General features: G+C 56.0%; 1 protein-coding gene across 1 annotated transcript; it reads right to left on the reverse strand.

Annotated features, from left to right (window-relative positions):
- Positions 1-5,629: 5,629 nt before the first annotated feature.
- ATP5F1D (ATP synthase F1 subunit delta) lies at positions 5,630-8,900 on the reverse strand (the record flags this gene model as incomplete). The annotated part of the gene is given in 4 exon segments (XM_034755466.1): positions 5,630-5,751; positions 6,746-6,873; positions 7,925-8,013; positions 8,747-8,900. Coding segments are annotated over 3 exon segments (366 nt in total), but the record flags the coding sequence as incomplete, so codon positions are not given.
- Between the last annotated feature and the right edge of the window lie 1,887 nt (positions 8,901-10,787).

A 10,787-nucleotide genomic window follows, 5' to 3' on the forward strand; every position in this document is an offset into this window, starting at 1 on the left:
GCTCCACTCCACCGCAGGTTCCCAGGAACAGAGGCCTTCTGTGAAGGTTTATCTCTGTCCCCTGCTGTGTGGACAGGGTGGGGTGTGTGGGTGGAAAGGGGGGAGGCAGTATTTTCCAGGGCTGGAAACAAGGCAGCAAGGCTACGTGGATGGAACAATTAACGAAGCAGAGGTTAATCATTAAAGAAGCCAATGGCCCATGGAATAGCAGAGCCCAGCATTCCCTTTGGAGGAGGAAGTGCCAGAAAACTCCTTCAGAGCTACCCAAAGGTGCCTGGGGACACAGATACTGGTTAACACCCTAACCTGGCCTTGCTGTGCCACCGCACCGCACACCTGGCCTTCCCAAACACACCAGCCAGCACCATGTTTTGCTACCCCCAAGAACGCAGAGGCCCCGTTGCTTGGGCCTTTTGGAGCAGGGCTGCGCTGGCCGGCGGATGAAGTAGGAATTTGCCCTGTGGAGTTACTATGAAAAGCCTCAGCCACGCAAGGGTGGAAGGGCTGCCACTGGGGAGGAAGTTTCCAAGGCAGAGCAAGCTCCTGAGAACAGCATTCCCAGACAGCCCCCCAGCCCTCCCTGCTCCACACCTCATTACGGGAAAGGAGCGCCAGTCAGCCAACATCGCACTCAGCTGCACAGGGGAGCAATGGATGCATAATAGGCACTTCCCCTCGGCGAGGCTGCGATCATCATTGAACTGCTCCTGTCCCACACAAGATATGCAGGCGGCGCTCCCAGGGTCGGTGCATAGACACTGGAGTAGGAGTACTACATAAGAACGGCCAGACTGGGTCAGACCAATGGTCCATCTAACCTAGTATCCTATCTTCCAACGCTGGCCTGTGCCCAATGCTTCAGAGGGAATAAACAGAAGAGGGCAATTGTTGAGTGATGCATCCCCTTTGTCCAGTCCCAGCTTCTAGCAGTCAGAGGTTTAGGGACACCCAGTGCATGGGTTTGCATCCCTGGCCATCTTAGCTAATAGCCATTGATGGGCCTATCCTCCAGGAACTTCTCTAGTTCTTTTTTGAACCTTCACAACATCCCCTGGCAATGAGTTCCACAGGTGGACCGCGTTGCACAAAGTACTGCCTTATGTTTGTTTTAAACTTGCTGCCTGTTAATTTTATTGGGTGATCCCTGGTTCTTGTGTTACCGGAAGGGATAAATAACACGTCCTCATTCACTTTCACCAAACCACTCGTGATTTTAGAGACCTCTGCCCTATCCCCCCTCAGTCGTCTCTTTTCTAAGCCGAACAGTCCCAGTTTTTTTAATCTCTCCCCATATGGAAGCTGTTCCATACCCCTATTCATTTTTGCTGCCCTTCTCTGTACTTTTTCCAGTTCTAAAATATATTTTTGCAGTGGGGCGACTGGGTCAGAGAGGGTGTTCCCTTCTGAAGCGTACAAGAACGACAGGACGCGGCGGCATTCAGGGCTAGCACGGAGAGCACGGCGGGTGCGGGGAGAACGTAGAGGAGTCAATCCAACAGCAACTGGGGAGCTCTGCTAAAACCACCGCAGCCACAGAGCAACGTCTCTGCCTGTTCAGCCTTTTCCCTGCATTGGAAATCTGGGTAGAACCAGGGAAATATCTTCCCCCCTCACCGTCGCTCCCAACTACAGGGGTGGGGAAATCGGGTGCTTTGGAAACATTCCCTAGCAGGATCCACCCCGTTGTAAATTATTCCCTGCAAGAAGAGACGCCAAATCGGCTGCCACCAGGCCCTTAAGAGACGCTGATGTTTCAGTTTCCAACCGTTCCCTCTCCGCTGGCTCCCCCATCCCTGCGCAGCAGCCATCCATCTGGCTGAGATATGCAAGTCATGACCGAAAGCCCCTAATGGAAATAAATGACATGCTCTCCCCGCTGCTCCAGCGTGCAATAAATTCCTCCCCAGCCGCCCCACCCCCACCGCTGCTCAGGCTTTTTTCCAGTCAGCCCTTCATTCCTCATTAACATTCCCCTTTCATGCCCACGTAAAGCCCCCAAGGCAAAGAAATTCCAACCCGCCCCATAACAACGATGCTTTTCATCTATCCACCCCACAGTGCTCTACAATCTTTTACAGATGGGGAAACTGAGGCAGAGCAGGGCCGTGACTTGAACAAAGTCACACAGGTGGCCAGAGGCAGGACTAAAACGCAGGTCTCCCAAGTCCCAGTTCAGTGCCCTAGCCCTTGGGCCAGGCTGGCTGACAGCAAGGGGGGCCCCTTTTCTCCCTTGGACCAGCCTCTGATCCCTTCCCCTTGTCCTCATGCCCATCCCAGGAGAAGCTGAGACATATTTTGCTGGAGTTATAGCTATCATAAGCACCTTGCCTGAGCTACCGCCTGTCTTCCTAGGAACAAAGGAGTCCCATGTCCCCACCCCCCACAGCAGCCAGCAGCTGCCGCCTTCAAAGCAAGGTGTCACCACTTCTAACAGGGCCTCCCCAGCTTTTCCTTAGCATGGATCCCATCGTCCCAGCCAAGTTGTCTCATGGGCACCCCGGCACTTGTCTCCATGGGGAAGGAGTTACCCTTTAATGCAAGTCAGCAGCAGGAAATTAAGAGAACCATGAACATGCTTGCCCCCACCTCTCTGTCCCATGATCCAAGCACGTACAAGGAAGGAGATTTTAAACTCCCTGCCATGCCCCCGCTCAGTTTAGACTCCAAAGCACTAGGGCAGGTTCTTTGAGTTTGGGTAGGATACGAGCGAGATCGTTGAGCAGAAGAAATCAGCCGTAGCTCCCGGGCAAGCAGCAGCCAGCGCCCGTGGCAGCAAAAGGATGGGACAGATGCTGGCTTCCTACGTGGGCAGAAGGCTCAGCTGAGAATAAGCTGGGGGACAGGATAACATTGCTATATACATAACAATCCTGGCAATCAGTGCTGACGGGGAAGGAGAGACAGGTTAGCAGAGCCTGGGGGGGGGGGCGCAGCAGGCTATGGGGGAAGGGGCAGAGGCGTGGCAATTACTCCCAGGGGACAGAGGGAGTGGGGGACACTTTTGCAAGGTGACCAGCTTATGGGAAGACAGCTTCCAGCACTGCCCGCAGGGGGCAGTAGTGAGCAAGGTGGGATGTACACACCATGTGGCCAGAAGTATTACTGGACAACCAAGAGAGCACACAGATCTAGTACTGTTTTAAGGGCTGAGAGCCTTCCAGTCCCCAAGCAGCCCAGGCCAACGTTTACCGGGGCAGCCCGCTCATGGTGCGCTAAAATCCTAATGACCACACACCCGGAGCAAGGCGCTCGGACCAGCACGGAAGTTCTCAGCTCCCCCTCTCCATTGTCAGCCATCGCAGAGGGATCTGGGGCCTGGCTGGTCAGGTTCCTGGGAGGGCGTCGCTTGTCTGATAAGACGAATGGAGCAAGCCGCAGCTGCCCAGAAGTGCAATCTGCGGAGACTACAATTCCCAGCATCCACCGCTTTACGCAAGAGAAGGGCAAGCGCAGAAGTGGACCCTGACCATCCTCGGCCACATAGAGAGGCCCACACCTCCCTGAGTCTCTATCTCAGACAGCCCCTGCGCCCACCATCATTCTGCACCTTGGCCATTGCTAGCCGGAGCTGGCAAGAGACGCTCTGAATAGCTAGAGGGGTTGCTGATGGAGACGCTTTTCCAGTCCTAAAATTAGCAACTGGCCATTTCCACAGCTTCCCGGCCTCGCCAATGCTCTTCATTAGACGGAAAGAAAAGAAAAAAAAAAGCCACCTTCCACTGGAAGGAGAGATGCAGGCATGCGGCAAGCCAGGCACACACGAGCCACAAATAGAAGCAGGGGAGAGAGCGCGGAAGAGGAATTAAAGCGTTTCCAGCCCCAGTTACTCCCGAGACATTTTAATTAATACTCCTTCTGACTTTGAGTCTTTTCTTATGCACAGCGCAATGCCTGACCTTTAAAAGGAGCAGCGAAAGGGAAGGGAAAAACGCACTGTAGCAGCACAGGGAAGTGGAGAGGCTTTTAATAAACCACAGTGAGGAATTTAACACCATCGGCACTATTTCTGATGAGGGGGGAAAAAAGAGGAGGGAGGGGAAGAAGAGGCGGCAGGGCTGAAAATAACCATGTTACACTCAGGTGGCATTACTGCACAGAGTGACAGTGGGGGGCACATCGCAAGGAGGGGAGTGAGCCGTCAACTCTGCCGCCCACTGACCTTTCCTAGTCTCAGCCAATGGAGATCACCAGCGACATGAGTTGGATGGTCTCCAGTGGGTGGCAAAAGACTGAGAAAAGGTGATGAGAGCACAGGAAGAGGGAAGGCCGACTGTGTGGGCGTCCTTGGCCAAGTCACTCCCCTCTCTGTGCCTCAAGTGGGCTTCAGGATACTCCGCGACCACCCAGGAGGCTGCGAGGCCCCACCGAGAGAGGGCTTTGCGATCCTTCCCCCGAAAGAGCTAGGAGGTCAGTATCAGATTAAGACCCTGGAGGCAGATGGTGCCATTTGTGAGACGGGCTTCCTAGCACAGGCTCTGGGACGGGAAGGAGGAGAACCAGATTTTCCCCTCTGTTCCAGCCCACTCCTCCCCCTAGGTGATGCTCATCTTCTCTGCCATTTGAGGCGGCAGGTGGGGATTAGCTAGCCCGGGGGGGCAGAGGGGGAGACAATAAGCAGCTCACTCCTACTCCCAGCTGGAAGGCAGAGCACAGCCCCAACCCAGCCTCAGACACTGGCCCGAGCTAAGGAGCCTTCACCAATATTAGGGTCAAAAATCCCAGGGATGGGCCACGGCCAACGGCCACCCCAATACATGTAAATATAGTGTGTACTCCCAGGCCATTCAGGAAGGATCTCTCTCCCTCTCCCAATCTGGGAATGAAACCACCTCAGAGCTCCCATGTTGGGAGGATTGGGAAGATCTCGTCTCACTCGCAGGATGCCTGGTGTCCAGGGAAGATGGAGCAGCAGGCTCCAGGGAGGGGGTCAGACACTTTCTGGGCAGCGGCACGCTCCTCCCAGCAATGCGGACAGTTGCAGGAGCACGGACAGGAATCCCTGCAGGAGTATGCAGCAGACCAGTTCACAGGGAGGGCTGAGGTTGGTGATCAGGGCAGGTGAGGAGCAGTGTTTTGGTTCTAACTCCCTGCGAGCCATTACTACGCAGACGGAGATAGGATCCGAGGGTACGTCTACACTGCGCAGTTGTTGCCAAAACATTTGTCTTTCGTGGGTACTTAAAAAAGCCCCCCCGCAAAAGACAAAAGTTTTGCCGACGCGGGGCTGGAAGTATTTTGTCGGCAAAAGTGTCGACACAGCCTTATCGGTAAAAGCTGCCTAGTGTAGCCAAGCCCTAAGGTTGCCCCACCGTGCCGTTGGCACCTAGGTTTGCACAGCACTAATCCTTCCATTCAGACGGATTGTTCCACACGCCGGTGCCAGGGGATGAAGAATGTGACTTAGAAGAAACCTTCAGCATGGGTCTCCATGGAGATGCAACCGCCTAAGGGGACCCCTTACAACCCTACACACGTCTGGGGCGACCGCTCCCAGCTTCACCCGGCCAGACCACAGCTGGGACAGGAACATCCCCACAATTGGCACGTCACCCGCAGAGGAGCACTGTGCAAACCATGGGCTCCACTCCACAGGTGGAACCTGCCTCAGAAGAAGGTCACGCTCAGCAAGTTGGGGCTTTTGTTTTCTTTAATTGATCAAAGCGAATCTGTCTCACGCCATCTGTACAAACGGGTGGTGGGGGGAGGGGAGCCGGGCCCGGCCCCAGTCCATGGCTTCTGCACATCGACACCCTGCAATACAGACAAGTGGAAAGGTTTGATCCAGGCTCAGGGAGCAATGAGGAAGGCTTGGAAGTTGTTCACGGCCGACAGGCATTTTGGGGCCTATGTGAAACAAGGCACTGAGGACCACGAGCGCCCTTGACAGCCCCAGGAGAGTGGACAAGGAGCAAACCGGCCATACAGACCAAGCGCTCCTCTCATCCATGAAGATGACCAGGGGCTAACAGCTGGGCAGCCCGCCCTCTTATACCCACTCAGGTGGTCTCTGGGGCTGCCAGTGCAGCCCCTTTCAAACCCAGCAGGCACTCAGCCAAGCGCCAAGGCCCAGCATGCCATATGCTGGGAAGATCGGGCACTGAGCTCAGGGGGCACTGAGAGCACCAGAGACAGGAGCAATCCGTTCTCACTGAGGAGATCAGTGTCAAAATGGGGAGGGGGGGGGGCATGTGTAGCTATTTAGCTTAGGATGGTGCAGCCTGCCATACTCCCCACCTGTAAGTCAGACTCCCAGTACCGCCCCAGCCCTGAATTTGCCCTGCCGGGTCTGAGGCTATATCTAGAAGCCTTCAGACCCCACAGCGAAGTCTGTTAATAGCAGTGACATATTAACCAGAGTGCCACTATAAATGGGGAGACTCCAGCTTGGGTCAGGAACCGACCGTGTCCAGGCATTAGCTACCTTCTAGTAATTTGCTAACCAGGCACCTTCTCCTGCCCTCAAGCCGTGATCAGAGACTGACCTGGCCCATGCTGCCATCTAATGGCAGAGGCCTGCTATGACAGGGGCATACCCCCAACTGCTTTAGTGTCTGCCTCTGGTTGCAAGTGGGTTCCCTCTTCCATCAGGGCAGTCAGGGAAGCTTGGCTGTGGAGACACCAATCTCCCATCGGGCTGAGTAGCCCTGCGCAGCCTCAGTCCTTCTAGATAGGGCTTCAAAGAGGACTGAGCTAAGAACAAAGATCGGGAGCTCCCCACCAGGCCATGTTACAGAAGACGCTTTACCCTAATTACTCCAGGGCTTTCACAAGGGCCTCACTGGCTTCCACGTTAATCTGGGCTTCTACTTTAGCCGTTTCGTCAGGTGCTGCAGCCAGTTGGGATAAGGCCTTATCCAGATTCGACTTAGCAGTCTGTAAACACACAAGCAAGGGGGAGAGCGGGCACCAGGGGATTAGGAGCAGGAAAGTACGTCAGAGCACAGCTGCCTCCGGCACCGCCGGGGATTCTGGGGCTGGGACAGCTACACCCTGACGTGCATCACTGAGCTGAGCAGGTGGTTGTTACTACGGGGGCTGGACTTAATGAGCTGGGCCCCCCAGCGGCACTGGGTGCCCAGGGTGGGGTGCTCAGGGACATGCTGCTCGTTCAAGTCAAGCCCCTTTTCAAGCCCACAGTACCTACAAGAACAAATTTGTCTCAGCCCAGGCCATGGAGACAGACCAAGTGACCTTCTCAGTCGGGGCATTGTCTGGGGTGTCCCAGGGCAGTGGTTCGACAGGACCTGCTGCCCCAGGTCAGCCAGCCAGGCCCCTTTCCCCAGGGCAGCTGGCACTTTAAAAGAGTCAGTAGCGCTGCAGTAACGAAGGGTAAGGGCGTGCTCAGCAACGCCACAATAGGCAACTGCTGAGCCAGCAGCACTGAAAACCTTCGTGGGAGGGCACCAGAGAGGCTTGTCCTTGGAAGATGGAGCAAACCCCAGCAGTCCGTTTGTGCAGCCTTTGCAGCGTAGGCCAGTCCTGCACACCGGCACTCATCCAGATGCAGTGTGTAGAGAGGCCTGGTCCGTGGGTCTGAGGCCAGCCTGGGCATTTGGACAGCCCATTAAAGGGCCCCAGGATTAAAAGAAGCAGGAGTGGAGTTGCGAAAGATCACTAAACACTCCAGGACAAAGGGATGCAGCTTGCAGGGGGGGCTTAACTCAGCTTCCTCCCCCTGTATCCTTTAAAGGAAGGTTTAACTCTATGATCCTGGGCAGTGGGTGGAGAGCTCAGGGTGAGGAAACAGACCTTGATCGGCGAAAACCTTCCTTGGCCACAGGCAGCCCACGCAGGAGGAATAAGGAGTGAATCTCCCGCAGCAGACCTCAGCTTATAGCCAGATTCTTTGCCCTGCTAGCGAGCGGGGCCCAGCCCAGCCTGTTCCTCACCACCCAGCACAGGCAGGTGACCGCAGGGTACTCACAGCGAGATCCAGCATGTCCAAAGTGGCCACCTCTTCTGCCAGCAGCTGCACTGAGGAGTCAGCATTGACTGTGATGGAGCCACTGCTCACTGCAAACACAACAGCAGGGGACTGAGTCAGCGGGTGCGGCGGGCGGCCCACGGGCCCCAGGTACAGGGCAGGGCTGTGAGCTAAACCTGGTTTGTGGGGCCAGGTCACAGGATAACGGTGGCGGGAAGGAGTCACAATGGCTGGTACCCCCGTCTGTACCTAGTGGAGCTTACACATTCTTAGCCCTCCCCCGCAGCAGCATTGCGAGGTCAGGTCTGTTGTCAGCTCTCACCGCCCCAGGCGTCAGGCGCTCTAGTCACCAGGACAGACTACCTGGACCTGCCAGGGGACCGGCGCACGCTCCAGTGGTGAATCTTCACTTGCCACTCACCCAGTCGTAGGACTCCTGCAGCACCCTCCAGCTGAACACCTCAATGCACTTGGCGGAGGTTTCGTAAGCCTGCCAGACTCCCTCCCCAGCCCCAGGAAGGAGAGATTAGCCCCATTTTACTGAGAGGAGGGCTGAGGCAGAGAGATGATGTGGCTTGCCCAGACTCACACAGTGCTAGAGCCATAAATAGGACTCAGGAGTCCAGATTCCCAATCCTCCATCCACTGGACAACAGCCCCATCCCAGACCCACTGACAGAACCCAGGAGTCTAGGCTCCCAGGATCAATGGTGAAGCAAAGATTCTCCCCCATGGTAACCCTTAAGGGGAGTCCTTTCCAGACAACAATTCCTCCCTGGTGCCTCCTCTCACACTTTCAGGGCCCCACCCAGTTTCACACACCAAAGTACTTGGTCGCTGTGCCGTCCTCGGCAAAGACCGTCACAACTCCGGGTTTAAGGACCTGCAGGGTGGGAACATGAGCCGCCAAGATGCCGAAGGAGCCGCTCAGCGTGGGGACATCCACCTGCTTCACGGCGGCGCCGTTGTACAACACCTGAGAGAGGGGAAGGGCAGTTGGAAGCAGTTCTCTACCCCGACAGCAGGAGGCAGTACCAGGCAAAGGTCCCTTCCCTGATCCTGCAGCTCATTGGTTGAGCAAGGGCCAGAAGGGACCCAGGGAATCTGCTCTCACAACATGGGCACGACCTGCTGAGTTAACAGAATCCCTGCCCTGCCCTCCCAGGCTGAAGGGGCGAGTGGGTTCAGTGTAAGCGTACAGCCAGAATGCTTCAGAAGGGTGGGACTCGGGAGGTGGGGAGGGAGTGGGCCTGGCAAACGCTGACTGGGAAAGCGCTCCAAGCGCAGGGGGGCGGCGTGAGGAGTCATGGAGTCGGGAGTGGGCGAGAGAGACAAAGGGAGCGGTTTGGAGAAGCTTGGGAAGAGCGTAGGGAGCCCTTAAAGTGAACCTTGGCCGAGGAGGCTGATAGGAGAGAGATAGCGAGGCAGGCTCCTCGCAAGCTTCCCACGCAGCTCTGCCAATGCAGCACAAGTCCTGCCTTGCAGTGCTAGTGCGCTGTTCCAGCCCTGCGGATCCCCCGCCAGCGCTCTGCCCAGGCAACCGCGGACCTGAACTGCAGCACCCCCTGCTGGCTCAACACGGGCTCCCACCCCACTCCACCCATGCACCTCAATCCTAACCTGCAGCACCCCTTGCTAGCCCAGCTCCAGGACACCCCTCTCACAACTCTGCCAGTGCACCTCAATCCCAACCAACAGCACCTCAGTTAGCCCAGTCCTGAGGCCCCATGCTAACCCTGGGCACCTCCATAGCAGGAGACGCACGCCATGCCAACACATGCACCATTAGGAATCAGACAGACCAAACATCTCGCTTGTGAGCCAACCCTGACCACACAGGTACAGGGAAAACAGCCGTCACAGCAGCTCCACAAAGGCAGGAGGGGAGCGTCAGGAATGTTGAATGTAAGGGGTGGGGCAGAGCGGAGAAGTGTGGGTGCAGAGCTGACATAGCAGGGGGTGCTGCAGGGTGGAGAAGGTACTTAAGCTGCAAGATCCTCAGGGAGGAGCTCACCTTTTCGTTGTGTGCGCACAGTGCCCAAAATACTGGGGCCCTGATCTATGCCTGGGGTCCCCAGTGCTACTGCAGCACAAACAAACAACAGAGCTGGGGAGTTTCAGAGCTGGGTGCTGAAGGGTCAGGTTAAGGTGTACTGGGGGACCCAGGACCAGGCTAAAGGTTCAGGTTCGCGGCCTGGAAGATTAGGCCATAATCTACTAATCCAGTGTATTGGGCCTGAACTACTGTGTCCGGCTCTTAAAATAAAAACACTTCTAAATCCCTTCCACCCTCAATGGCTGCTCCTTAGGGCCTGACCCCTGCCTTCCCCCCTGCTTGCATTGGGCAGCCGGGGCAGATAGTTTGCCCAGCACCTACTCGGGCATTTCTCCCCCTTTAGCAGAGAGCTTGTGCTGGATTGAAACAGGCCGTGGACAACATTTCTCTACCAGCTGGACACTCTTTTCCGGGTCTGTTATCGCTATGTAACAATCCACAAACAGAGGTTAGATGCATAAATGGCATTTCATGGCTCCCATCAGAGGCTCGGGATATCCCCCTCCCCGCAGCCCTGTGAGAGCCCCTTGCTCTCACAGGGCTGGCACCGCATCAAGCTTCAGAGGGACCAGACACAAATCGTTGCCATCACACAACACCAGGATATAACTTTCATGAAACCACCTGCATTTAATGGTTCTAGCAGCCCCCTGCCTGCGGTGGAATGAGCTGTACAGTCAGACAGATACTGGGCCAAGAAGAGGTGCCCTGCACCATGCTCTGAAGGTCACTACACCCAGGCTCCTGATTGTGTGTGTGTGTCGGAATTCCACATCTGGGGACTCTTCCTTGCCATCCCCACATGGC

The sequence above is a fragment of the Trachemys scripta genome, chromosome 22 (assembly GCF_013100865.1).
Source record: "Trachemys scripta elegans isolate TJP31775 chromosome 22, CAS_Tse_1.0, whole genome shotgun sequence".
Classification (NCBI taxonomy): Eukaryota; Metazoa; Chordata; order Testudines; family Emydidae; genus Trachemys; species Trachemys scripta.